We start from the raw sequence: 12,648 nt of genomic DNA, 5'->3' as shown, positions 1-12,648 counted from the left end.
GTGGGCGGGCGCGGTGGCGAACGACTTTCCTCCGAGCACTCAGAAAGAACAAGAGACACCACAGAGGCAGGTGGAGCTCTGTGGTTCCCAGGCCAGCCTGGTGTACAGAGCAAGTTCCAGGCCAGCCAAGGATACACAGTGAGGTCCTGCTTCAGGAAACAAACCACCCACGGGCGGGTGCAACACACACGCCTGCTCCCAGTGTGTTCCTGGGAATTCACGTGATGGGAGGAGAGGATTTCTCTGACAAAAACAAACAAACAAGTGGACAGCTCCCAACACAGCCTAAGGTTTTACACACACACACACACACACACACACACACACACACACACGCAGAGAGAGAGAGAGAGAGAGAGACAGAGACAGAGACAGAGAGACAGAGACAGAGAGACAGAGAGAGAGACACACAGAGAGAGACAGAGAGAGAGAGACAGAGAGAGATAAAGCACCAGATGGAGTCTTGGCGCCTGGAGGTGAGACCCTGGAGTGTGTGGTCTGGGCTCCCCTCAACCTCGAGCCGCCCTCTCCGCTCCCTGGCGGCCCAGCTTGGTCTAGGTTGTCGGACTCCCTCCCGCAGCCTTCTGATTTCTTTCCCTCTGGCCTGCCTATCTCCCTGGCCTCAAGATCTTCCATCCTCGGCAGCCTTGGTCCTCCCCAAAGCCTGGACAAGACGGTCAGGGATGAAATCCCCTCTCTTTTCATTCTGGTAAATTTAGGGTTAGAAACCTAGCGTGCTTTTGCGCGCTTCTGGGACAACCCCTTTCCCTCCACCCCGCCGGAGCCCCAAGAGTCGCGCAGACACGCGCCAGAGAGAGGGCACCCCGGGCGCAGGCTAACCTGCGCTTCCCGCCACCGCCAGCAGCAGGCGCTGTGCCGCAGGCGCGCTCTGCCCAGGAGCATTAACTTAAGAATGGCTCATCCTAATGTCCCTGGCTGTGGGGAAACAGCGTTTTATTAAATGCTTCACACAGATTTGGTATAATAAAGATGAATATATTATATCCTTTGCCTCCCCCAGAGTGAGACCATAATAAGAGAGGGGAAAAAAACAATAAAGTGAAACATAAATACAATGTAATGGGACTTGTGGCGCAGGACGCTTGGTCTGTACCGGCTACCACAGGGCCAGGACCCTGTCCGGGAGAGCCGCGCTGGAGCCCACCGCTGCCCGCCCAGAGGGCCTCAGTCTCCAGCCTCCACTCTGCCTCCCTACCGCCAAGCCCACCTCCGCAGTTTCAGGGATCCGCTTGGTCTCTGATGGACGATGGTTTCTTTTGGTTTCTTTCTTGGCCGGGAAGCCATTACCTCCCTACCCCATCCCTAACCGCTCTGTGTTTCTCCTGTAACTTGCAGGAAGTCCCACCGTGGGTCTTACTTCCATCCTTCCCTGGATGGCACAAAAATCGTTTACTGCAAAATGAGGCTTTCATCTGGGCACGGTGGTGCACGCCTTTAATTCCAGCACGAGAGGACGAAGCAGGGTTTGAGTTCCGGGCCAAACTGGTTTACAGGGTGAGTGAGTTCCAGGACCATGAGGAATACACAGAGAAACCTGGTCTCAAAACAAAAACAAAAACAAAAAACAAAACAAAACAAAAAAAGGCCCAGCGGTGCTGGTTCATGCCTTTGATCCCAGCACTCCTCCAGAGGTGGATATCTGTGAGTTAGAGGTAAGCATGGTCTACAAAGTGAGTTTCAGGACAGCCAAAGGTTCACAGAGAAACTCTGTCTTGAAAAGGAAAAAGAAAGAAAGAAAGAAAGAAAGAAAGAAAGAAAGAAAGAAAGAAAGAAAGAAGGAAGGAAGGAAGGAAGGAAGGAAGGAAGGAAGGGGAAAGGAAAGGAAAGGAAAGGAAAGAAAAGAAAAGAAAAGAAAAGAAAAGAAAAGAAAAGAAAAAAACCGAGGTTTTCAAAACTTTCTTAGTCAGAAACAAGTAGACCGGGCTTAAAGAGAAGAGAAGCTCAGATCAGGATCCGGGTTCAAAGAACGCTTATGGAGCAAACCAGAGCTTAACCTCTGGTTTCTTTCATCGAATGGAGCCATGACAAGTACTGGAGAGGATTCACACACCTGATACCCATCAACTGTACAGAACAGACAGGAGAAACAGCTGCCAATTGTTTCCAAAATACTCCTTAAAACAAATGGCCGCTTCTGATCGGCACATTCTCTCCAACCTTGCTTCCTGCTTAGGCTTGAGCGAGGAGGTGCACTCCCCTAAACAAAAGAAAATGCCCAGTCTCCCGTCACCCACTGTAAACCTTCAAACCCGCTGCTCCCAAGGCTCGGAGACCTTAAGACTTTCCTAAGGCCACAGAGCCGGCCATACGCGGTCAGTCTTCAGGGGAGGAGTCACCCGTGGCTATTCGTCTATGAGGATATCTGGACTGCCCGCCGCCCCTGGGAAGTGCTTAGATGTTTGGCTTAGAGAGAACCCCTCTGCCACAGCCGCTCAGGAAGTCCAGGCTTCCCCAGGAGCCAGGACCAAATACCTCAGAACAAATTCAAATCAACAAGAAGGGGGTGCTGAGAAAAGGGATGGTGTGTCAGGCAGGAGGGAGGGAGGCGCAGCCGGCCAGAGTGAGCTGCCTCCTGACCGGTGTCTGGCTGTGCGGGGCTCCTTCAAGATCCTGCTGGAGCCAGAGAGTCCTGGCCCAAGATTCACTAAGAGAAACTGGGGCAGAAAGGAGCTGAAGAACCGAACCGGAGGGGTTGATCTCACAAAAGTGAAAGATGTGCGTGGCCTGGGCAGGAGAAATCCAGGGACTGGAGGAGCCAGAGGCGTGGGTGGATGTGGGACTCGGTGGTTCCAGCCTTCCAGACCAGGAGCCCAGGGCGTGAAGAAAGCTGGCCAGGCCAAAGGGAGCAGATTCTGGAGGACAAAACAAACTAGGCTTCAGGATGCGGTTGCTCTGTTCCTTCTCTCCCAGCCTAGCGGTTCCTTCTAGGGACAGGGTGGGCCAGCTGGGCTCTGAAACGAAATTGGACCTGCCGGTGCCTAGGCCAGGGTGCTTGGGGAGGCTGAGCCCATGGAGAGCTCTGTTGCTTCGCCTGTAACCCATTTCAACCTCAAGAGAAATCCTCCCGACTCAAAGCATCCTGGAGGGAGCCGGGCTCGCAGCTCTGGAGGAACTCCTGCCGTCCCGTTTCCTTAGCCGCATTCCTTTAGGGCCCATCAGCCGCCAGGCTTTCTCACTTGCATCCTCTTTTCCTACCCTGCCCCAGCGGGGCCTCTCTTCCCTTGCCCAGGGTCTGAGGGTCCTCTAGGGCCTTAGGCGGAGCAGCGCTGTTCAGAAGGTGGCCTCTGACCAGAGGACTCCAAGACTCAGGACAGGGGTGTTGGTCGGATTCCGCCTGGATACCTGAGGGCCAAGGGTCTCCCTACCCAGGTCTCTACTTTTTGCTGGTTGGTGAGCCGCTGCTCCACACACGCGCGAGGGAGGCACGGGTGGCCGAGGCGCTAATGCAATGATCCCCCCAGGCTGCTGAATTATTCACGTGCCGTTTATTATGAGAAGCCTGACTCAGGCCTTTTTCCGCACCCCCCTAGCCCAGCATACCGAGCGAGCATACCGGCTCAGAGTACCCTGGCCTCCTTCCTCGCCCACCCTTTCCACCAGGCCTAGTAGCCCAGGCTTCGAGGACGCTAGGCGCAGGCCTAGCCCCCCCTCCCCCCAAGGCAGGGAGACCTGGGTGGCGCGGAGAGTGCATGGCTGCCATGGCTGCCGTTAGCAGTAAATAAAGAGACTGTCAAAAGCTGGAAGATGGCGCGGGGAAGAGGACCTGCATTGTTGGCCCCTCAAGTGCAGGGTGCTGGTCCTCAGCGCCTCCCCTCAAGGGCTAATCGCCACCCCAATAACCTTCCAGGGTGTGCCAGGGGCCAGGGTTTCGTTTTCACTTCCCAGGCAGCAGAAAGAGGTGTCTGTCCCGCTCTGGGCTGACACCTCCAGCCTGTCCATTTTGCTTGCCTCCAGTGGTTTTCCCTTAACCTACCCAAACGATTCTGGTGTTTCGAAGTGCAACACCAATGCCAGCTTCTGCCTGGAACAGAGCAAGGGGACCCCTCATAGACACACAGGTTCTTTTACCCTCTTCACAGACCCCCCAGAATTTGGGGGAGTGGTGGGTACATTTTTCTGTCCCCCTGTCTGCTCCTCGCTTCAGCCTAATCTTCCATCTTTTCTTCCTCTCCATTTCTGAACCCATCATATGGCAGGGGATCGATCCTGTTTGAAACAAAACAAAACAAAATGAAGTCCAGTTATTAGTCAGACTGCAGCTGGCTCCAGATCCCAGCCTCTCCAAACAGCACTCCCAGCCTCTGCAAAAGCATTAAAGAAGGACGTCTCTGTGACCCTCTGTGAGTGCTGGAGGTGTGGGCAGCGGGTACCTCACACCTGTGGGCAGCGGACAAAAACAACGGTCTTTCTTCTCCTGCGCCCTTGGCCCTCTCTCAGGGCCAAAGACTGAGTGAGTTCTCTGCCTGGCTCTCTTTGTCTCTTATCTGTTTAGTTTACTTATTCAACAAATGCCTGGGGAGCTCTTGGTACATGCCAGGCTGGCACAGGGGCAGGGAGCACACAGAGAGATGGCACTCCTATCCTCCTCAAGTTCACAACCAGATGGAGAGAGAAGCAGAAGGGTTGACAGACAAACCGTCACATGTCTGGCAATGTGACAGTGACTCCCAGGGGTTCGGCTGAGGAGCTGGATAGGGCCCAGGGGATTTCCCCAAGGTACTGTGTTAGGCACTAGCATAGGGAAAGAGTTGCCAGGAAGAGGAGGGACAGAGGCCATTCTGGCCCTGGATGAGGGGAGCAAAGGCTTGGAACAAAAAGAGAGGTCTGTTCTGGGGGCTTCAGGGCCTGGGCATCAGGAAGGCCTTCATCATCCCTGGGGAACTCTTCCATCCCAGCCTGACTGTCATTTCGTGGTGTGTCTGTCCTTCCCTCGGACTGCCAAAAGACATTTAGTCCCTCCATCCATGAGGCAGAAGTGTTTTGACATAGTGATCTAAAGGAATTCATTCCACCAAAGAAGGGAGGAAGCAGTCCTGTGTGCTTCCTAAAGAATGGCCTGGCCCGGACATAAACCCAGCCCCCACTGCCACAGGCAGAGGTCAGGAGAGCTGGGCCTGGCAAGGAGAGAGCTGGGCAGGTTCAGAAGTAGGCTTGGAGCGCAGCCTGAATTTTGGAGCAGCTGGCTTCTTGCTTCGGAGGCCTGGGAGGAGGCAGCTTTCCTCCCATTCCCCATTGGCCTGCCTCCCTTCCCCCACTGGCCTCTTTCTGCCCTTTGCCTTTTCTGGATCTCCAACCCTTTTGAGAGTCCACTGTGTTATATAATATTAGACACACACACACACACACACACACACACACACACACACACAAATACGTCCACTCAGGCTCGCAGACAAAGTTTACACAAAGTGTCTGGAGCCTTCAGACTCCTGAAATCTGGTGGAAACCTCTGGCTAAGAGTCACAGAGGTCAGAGAATAATGTGCTTTATTGAAACAATAGTGTTCCAAGCCTGATTAATTCCAGACAGGCTGTGTGACTTTAGATGGGCTCCTGGCCATCTCTGTTTCCCATTTTCCTTATTGTAAAATGAGAAATATTAGTAATAACTACCTCAAAAAGTTGGAAAGAAAGAAAGAAAGAAAGAAAGAAAGAAAGAAGCAAAGAAATAAAGCTTAGCTGGGAACCAGGCTAAGGGCTTTTATGGTATTTTTGGTCATGGTTACTGTTCTTGTTATTATAGACAGTGGCCCAGGACAGAATGTAAAACCCAAAACGAGTAATCCCAGCTCAACCAGGTCACTGGGACTATGGATGACTCCTCTATAGCGGAAGGCCTCTCTGAAGTTCAGGGTCTGCATGGCAGTCCTCATGGGACAAAAGCCTTCTGAGCTAGGGATCCATTGTCACCCCGACTGTTTTCTTGGAAGAACCTTTGACTCAGGAGTGGATGGTGTCCTTACAGGAACATGAAAGGGGGGGGGGGGGCGGCTACCCAAACAATCTGAGCTGGATCTGATGGAGCCTGAGGGATGAGGTAAGTGAACTATTTACCTTTGCTAGGAAAGAACTTGTTTTATTTGGGTCTAGAGGGGCCCCCTTAGGACACAACTCCGTGACAGTTCATGGGGTGCTCATGCCCGCCTCTTTGTTTGTGATGCTCCCTAAATTAGAAGGCAAGCAGATTTCTGTCACAACAGTCCCCTCCATGGGAGATGGAGTAAGGCTGGATGGACTCTATCTAGCCTTTCGAGCAGTGAGCAACGATTCCGTGGTCATGGATACAGAGACAACAGCCTCTTCAGGAGGTGTTCCTCTGTAGCGATTCCAGGGTCTAGTGGCCTCCAGCTCTAGCTTAAAAGTCCCTGGGCCACCTGACTAGGGCATGGGTACCTCCCTATCACCCTAGCACAGGGTCCCAGGTCTGAACTCCGAGGGCTGGGCTCCTTCCAACCACTCTTCCGTCCCATTGAACTTTTTGCTTCAGAAACTTCCTCTCCATTGTGATTCTTGTGGCCTCTCTGTTCCTCTGAGAGAGCACGGTCTGGTGAAGAGCCATTCCCCTCCACACTGTACATCCCTTTGACCTTATTTGCTGGATGGAAACTCATCTGACATATTTGATGGCTACGAACCTTGGCTAGATCCAGGTTGCTTGGAGTCCCCTGACTGAGGCGTCTGTACTCAAAGGTCTAAAACTCTGGCGGGGGTGGGGGTAGAGGAAGGGGTCCTATCATCAACCCAGGATGTACTCTATTGCTCTTCAGGAGGGCACCAGAGGCCAGTGGATTCCCAGGATTCTAGAAGATGTAGGCTGCCACATACTATTTTCTTGGGGGCTGTCGGGGTGGGGATGGGGTAGGCCTTCAGGCCGAGGAAAAGGTGGCTGGGGCAATTGAACAGGTTTCAAGGTGGCCTGGACAAGTGATCTGGGCAAAATGAGCTGAAACAATGAAATGCCAGGTGGCACACAGTTCCCTCCACCCTCACACAGGCTGTGCTCCGAGAGCAGCCGAGAGGCCAACCAATTAGGCCAAAGAAGTAAACCTGCAGGCTGGGGAAGGGGAGGTAAAACAGCAAATGACTGTGGAATGTCCTCCCTTGACAAGAGGTGGACAGAGATCCCAGAGAACAGGGCCTCTCTGCTCCCCAGTTCACATTCCACCCCAGCTCTGGCAGTTTCTCAGAAATCCTCAACTCCGCCGCCCCATCTTCAGAAACTGGGAGCCACAGCAGCCACCGGGCTCAACCTTAAGGTTTAGTCAAGGGCTGAGGGCAGGACGTGGGGAGGAGTAGAGGTATATTGTGCCCCCTTGAAATCTTCCCCGGCCTTTTCTCCCTCAGGTTCCTCTCCCCAGCCCCTAGACAATGACTTCCTGTCACTAAGCTTAGCATCTCCTCCTGGTTTCCAGGACACCAGGACCTGGGATGGATCCCTGGCTCTCAGAGAACCTGGACCTCTGTCATCACCCTTTCCGCCTCAGAGCACCCCCCTACCTACCTCCCACCTCCTGACAAGGCAGGGCTAAGACTGGGGAAGAAGTAGAAAGTCTCCAGGCACACAGCCTTTTCTCTACCCCATCCCTTTACTCCTGAGAGCTACAAGCTGAACCTCAGCTACGCTTTTCCGTCCCTCGAGATAGGACGCAGGGGCTGTGCTCTGGGGCCTCTTCTCTCTTCCTACTCCACCTAGTTTGTGTTGGGCCCTAATTTTCCATTTCTTCTCTTGGAAAAAGGATGGAAGGAAAGAGTGTTCATAAACGTATATATTGGGGGGCGGAAGGGAGGTTCACAAACGTTTAAAACGATCTCAAACAGTTAAATAGAGATAAGAAATCTAGAATATGTACAGAGAAAGCTTGTTCCTGCCCCTCCAAACTAAGTTTCTCTCTCTCTCTCCTTTCCTCCCCCTTCCGATAGGGAGGCTCCCATTCTTTCTGTCCCACTCCCTGCCCTGGTTCACAAATCCTCCAGCTGCTTTTGAAACTCTTCTCTGGCCCAAGCTCCTGGACCACACCGACCACTCCGGAGTTCGCAGACAAAGCAGGTCTGGTGTGAGCACCAGCGGAGGGAGAGGAGTTCCTCCTCCCGGTCCCCACAGCCTCTTCCTTTCGTCCTCTTTCCAAGGGAAGAAGTGGAAAATTAGGGCCCAACACAAACCAGATGGAGTAGCAAGAGAGAAGAGGATCCCAGAGCACAGCCCCTGGCGAATCTCAAGGGAAAGGAAAGGCGTCGCTGAGATTCAAGCCCTCCAGTGCGTCTAGAGGTTCGTAAACGTTAAAAAACAAAAACACGGAAACCACGCACAAATCCACACACACACACACAAACAACTTTCAAATAAAGACGCACACAGAACGCCCGCCCTGTGTGCAGGGAGTGCAGGCCCCGGGCTCCACAGCCGGGTTCTCCGGCCTCGCTGCGAGTTTCCGAGAGCCCAGCCCAGCCGCGGCCCGGCCCCTCCCCGGCCCCCACCGCATCCGGAACAGCTGGAGCCGGCCCGCCGCGCGCTCCAGCCCTGGGCCCGGCGGGGCGGGGCGGGCGGCGGGGCCCCGGCCCTGGCCCGGGCAGACGGCGGCGGGGACGCCCGGGACCCGCTCGGGGAACCCGGACAGCCGGCCGACTTTCCGCCAGGCTCCCGTCAGCGGACGCGCGCGCGGTGGCCCTGGCGGGCCCCTGCGGGAGGGCAAGAGGGGGCGAGCTTGCAGAAGGAGGTAGGGCTCCCGCCTCGGGCTCGGCCGGGAGAGGCGTGCTGCCCCGCCAGCTCCTCCCTCCGCCTCCCGGGTGGGGAGACTGAGCTCTCCAGTCGCCCCCCTCCCCCAGCCCTCAGGCCCCCCACCCCTGTCCCGGGTCGCCCACCCTGCGCTGGGAACCCGCTCCAGCCTCCCCGGGGCCAGCCCCGGCAGCCTCCGGGCTCTCCCTTCCCGGGCTCCTGCCCGGGGCCGCGGCTGGGGGACCAGAGAGTCTGCGAGCAGGGGCGCTGGGTCCTGATTGGGGATCCCCAAAGTCCACGCTGGGCGGCGGCGGGGCCGCCCGGGCCCCGGCTCTTACCTGGCCCGCGCGGCGGCCGCGGCGCTCCGCGGCTGGGGCTCCGGGTGCCCGTCCCCCGCTTCACGGCCGCGGCCGCCGGAGCCTCAGAGCTCCGGGCGGGCGGGAGGCGGCGGGGCCCGGAGCGCTGCCCTCAGGCCGGGGCGGGGGCGGTGGCTCTCCCATCACCCCAGGCTCGGGAGCGAGAAAGGCGCCCGTAACGTAATTTACAAACCTCTCGGCCGAGCGCGGCCGCAGAGCCGGGACGGACAGGCGCATTAGGCTAATTCCAGCGGCTCCTCCTACCCCCGGCCCGCTAATTAATGAGCTTCCCAACTTAGAGCCGCCTGCATTGGACGAACCGAGAGTGAAAGAGAGGGCGAGGGAGAGGTAGAGAGGGACGGGGGGAGCGGAGTGGAGTGAAGAGAGGGAGGGAGGGAGGGAGAGAGAGAGGACAGGGGGAGAGAGAACAGAGAGAAAGAGGAGCGAGGGGAGAAAGACGGGAGAGCGGAGAGAGGAGGAGAAGTGCGGGGCAGATAATTGATTACTCCTCGATCAAGGCGAACTTGTTAGCAATAGTCAATTGCCCCGTCTCTCCGCCTCCCCTCGCAGTCCGGGCTCGGCGCCCTCGCCTCGGCTCTCCCGGCCACCGCCGCCAGGACCCCGGGCCAGGAGCCGCCGCGGCCGAGCCACCTGACACCTTTAAATAGCACCGGGGCCGGCGAAACTGGAGCCCGGCGCGCCGCTCCCCGGCTCCGGCCCGGGCGTGCTGCAGGCGGCGGCGGCCGCAGCGCTCTCCTCCCGGGGCCCCGCGCCGCCCGCCCGGCCCGGGTCGCCGCGCTAGCCGGCCCCGCCGCCCGCCCGCACGCCGCCCGCCGCCCGCCGGCCCCCGGCAGCGCCCGGAGCCCCAGCCGCCCCGGCCGGGCCCCCGAGCGAGCGAGCGAGCCAGGCCGAGATGACTTCCAAGGAGGACGGCAAGGCGGCGCCGGGGGAGGAGCGGCGGCGCAGCCCCCTGGACCACCTGCCGCCGCCCGCTAACTCCAACAAGCCGCTGACGCCCTTCAGCATCGAGGACATCCTGAGCAAGCCGTCGGTGCGGAGGGGCTACTCGCTGTGCGGGGCGGCGCAGCTGCTGGCCGCCGCCGACAAGCACGCGCCGGCCGGCCTGCCGCTGGCGGGCCGCGCGCTGCTCTCGCAGACGTCGCCGCTCTGCGCGCTGGAGGAGCTGGCCAGCAAGACCTTCAAGGGGCTGGAGGTCAGCGTCCTGCAGGCCGCCGAAGGTAGGCGCCCGGGTCCCCGCGCCCCCTCGCCCCCCGCGGCCCGGCCGGCCGGGGCTTCCGAAGGTGGGGACTGAGGACCCCGCTTCCTCAGCACCCCCGCCTCCCGGGGTCCCCCCACCCCAAAGTCCGGCCGGCTGCTTGGGCTTCCCACGGGCCCGGACGCCCGCCCCCCGGCCTGACTCCTGCGGTGGCAACTTTGGGGAGAGGGAGTCCGGCCCTCGGCAAGGGGTGGGGAATCGAGTTCACCACGCGCCCTGGGGGTCTCTGTTTGGCCTCCCGCGCTCTGTGAGACTTGAGCTCTTTCTGACCAACTCTTGGGGATCAGAGAGCAGAGCGGATTTTTCCTAGGGACTTCCTAGGGGGCCGGAGACAGGAGGCTCCCCACGGCCCGGTTGGTTCTGGTGGAGAGAGTGGAGAGGGCCGGGCCGGGCCGGGGGCAGAGGTGTGGGGGGCGAGCCCGGGTGGGGTCCCCGCTCTCCGTGCGGCGAGCGTCCACTGTGGTCTCTTTCCAGGCCGCGATGGGATGACCATCTTTGGGCAGCGGCAGACGCCGAAGAAGCGGCGAAAATCACGCACGGCCTTCACCAACCACCAGATCTACGAGCTGGAGAAGCGCTTCCTGTACCAGAAGTACCTGTCGCCGGCGGACCGCGACCAGATCGCGCAGCAGCTGGGCCTCACCAACGCGCAGGTCATCACCTGGTTCCAGAACCGGCGCGCCAAGCTCAAGCGGGACCTGGAGGAGATGAAGGCCGACGTGGAGTCCGCCAAGAAACTGGGCCCCAGCGGCCAGATGGACATCGTGGCCCTGGCCGAACTGGAGCAGAACTCGGAGGCCGCGGGCGGCGGCGGCTGCGGCAGGGCCAAGTCTAGGCCGGGCTCCCCCGCGCTCCCGCCGGGCGCCCCGCAGGCCCCGGGCGGCGGGCCCTTGCAGCTCTCGCCGGCCTCCCCGCTCACGGACCAGCGGGCCAGCAGCCAGGACTGCTCGGAGGACGAGGAAGACGAGGAGATCGACGTGGCCGACTGAGCCGCCGCCCGGCCCCGAGCCCGCGCGCCCGCCCGCCGCCTCCCGGACCGGACCGTGCGGGGAGCTGGGACCTCCCCCGCACCTCCCGCCTCCACCCTCGTCCCGGGGCCGGACCCGGCCCCCGACAGCCGCCTCCTCCCTCTCGAAGCAATAAATCCGGGCCGGCCGGCGGGGCCGGCCGCCAGCCGCGGCCTCCGCCGCCCCGGAAGCCCTCGCCGTGCAATTCTGTATGGCTTCTGTATAAATATTTAAGCCTATATCGTGGGTCCCTCCCACCGCAGCCTGATCTTTTTTTCTTTCTTTTGTTATTACTATTATTGTTATTATTATTTTCGAATCTCAGAGATTTCCATGTTTCAAAGCCCCGGTGCTGCCGGGTCGGCTGACGGTGAGGCGGACTCATGAACGGCGATCACTAACTCCTGGGGTCTAGAAGCTGTTTTAATTTTTCTCTGCATGTGGCGAATGCACTGGTCCGCTCACCTCCCTCGGCCTGTTACGGTTGACTTTTAATTTTCTTCTGCCTTTTATTCCCCCCTGCGTGAGAAGGTGTGGGGGGGGAGGTAGCCCGGCCTTGACTTGCAAGTTTCAAAATCGATCTTTTCTTTCCCCAGCGAGAGAAGTCTGTTTTCGATGGCGTGTCTGTCTCCCGATATCCACTATTTTTAAAATTTCTCCAAACCTCCCTGCATTTTCTCGGACTGAATGCTGGAGTCTGGCTCTTAGGGAATAAACGAGGGGATATCCAACCAACCCTGGAAAACAGAACCCAAAGCCCTAGAATTATTTTTTACTCTTTTTAGATGATGATGATTATTATTTTATTTTTGCATGTGACAGAGACCTAAAGAAGGGCGACCCGAACGCTCACCCTCCCCTCCTCTGCAGCTCTGGGTCTATCAAGGACACCTCTCCGGTCCCAACTCGGCCCTACGAGGGCGGCCCTGTGGGGAGGGTGGGTTCCGGGTGCCCCTTTCCAGTCCCTGTCCTGCCCCCTCTTTCTCCGACTGTACCCAAGGCCTCTTTCTCCGATAAATAAAGTCTTTGCCATTTTACTAGAACGGGCCGCGACCGCATCCGCGAGAAGGGGCCAGATCTATCCAAACTTGCCCCTTGTTGCCCTCTGTGGGTCCGGTCAGCTTTGGAGATCTGGGGGGAGTTTCGGGGCAGGCTTAGGAGTGAGGGGCAGCAGGAAAGCGGTGCCTTTCGCCCGGGCCCAGAAGCACGCGGCGGCTACTAATGGAGCGGGGAGCCGGCTTCGCCGGGTCGGGGTAAAAGAGCCAGGCTCGCGGCC

General features: G+C 58.4%; 1 protein-coding gene and 1 long non-coding RNA gene across 2 annotated transcripts; one reads left to right on the top strand and one right to left on the bottom strand.

The window, feature by feature from the left end:
- Window positions 1-946: 946 nt before the first annotated feature.
- LOC132655945 (uncharacterized) lies at window positions 947-9,717 on the bottom strand. Its single transcript, XR_009593920.1, has 3 exons — window positions 9,072-9,717; window positions 3,995-4,227; window positions 947-2,873 (listed from the first exon to the last, which is right to left on the bottom strand). It is a non-coding gene; the product is annotated as an uncharacterized LOC132655945 (long non-coding RNA).
- Window positions 7,642-12,447, top strand: Lbx1 (ladybird homeobox 1). Its single transcript, XM_021650793.2, has 3 exons — window positions 7,642-8,734; window positions 9,660-10,327; window positions 10,840-12,447. Exons 2-3 carry the CDS (start codon window positions 10,003-10,005, stop codon window positions 11,352-11,354), a joined length of 840 nt encoding a protein of 279 aa, XP_021506468.1. The 5' UTR covers window positions 7,642-8,734; window positions 9,660-10,002; the 3' UTR covers window positions 11,355-12,447.
- Window positions 12,448-12,648: the final 201 nt, after the last annotated feature.

The sequence above is a fragment of the Meriones unguiculatus genome, chromosome 1 (genome assembly GCF_030254825.1).
Source record: "Meriones unguiculatus strain TT.TT164.6M chromosome 1, Bangor_MerUng_6.1, whole genome shotgun sequence".
NCBI classification, from domain to species: Eukaryota; Metazoa; Chordata; class Mammalia; order Rodentia; family Muridae; genus Meriones; species Meriones unguiculatus.
This window is presented reverse-complemented; position numbering and strand designations above follow the sequence as displayed.

Excerpts from the sequence above, each read along its gene's own strand:
- Lbx1 (XM_021650793.2), top strand. The coding sequence starts at position 10,003 with ATGACTTCCAAGGAGGACGGCAAGGCGGCGCCGGGGGAGGAGCGGCGG. Across the intron at positions 10,328-10,839 it reads CGTCCTGCAGGCCGCCGAAG|GCCGCGATGGGATGACCATC; the intron begins GTAGGCGCCCGG and ends GTCTCTTTCCAG.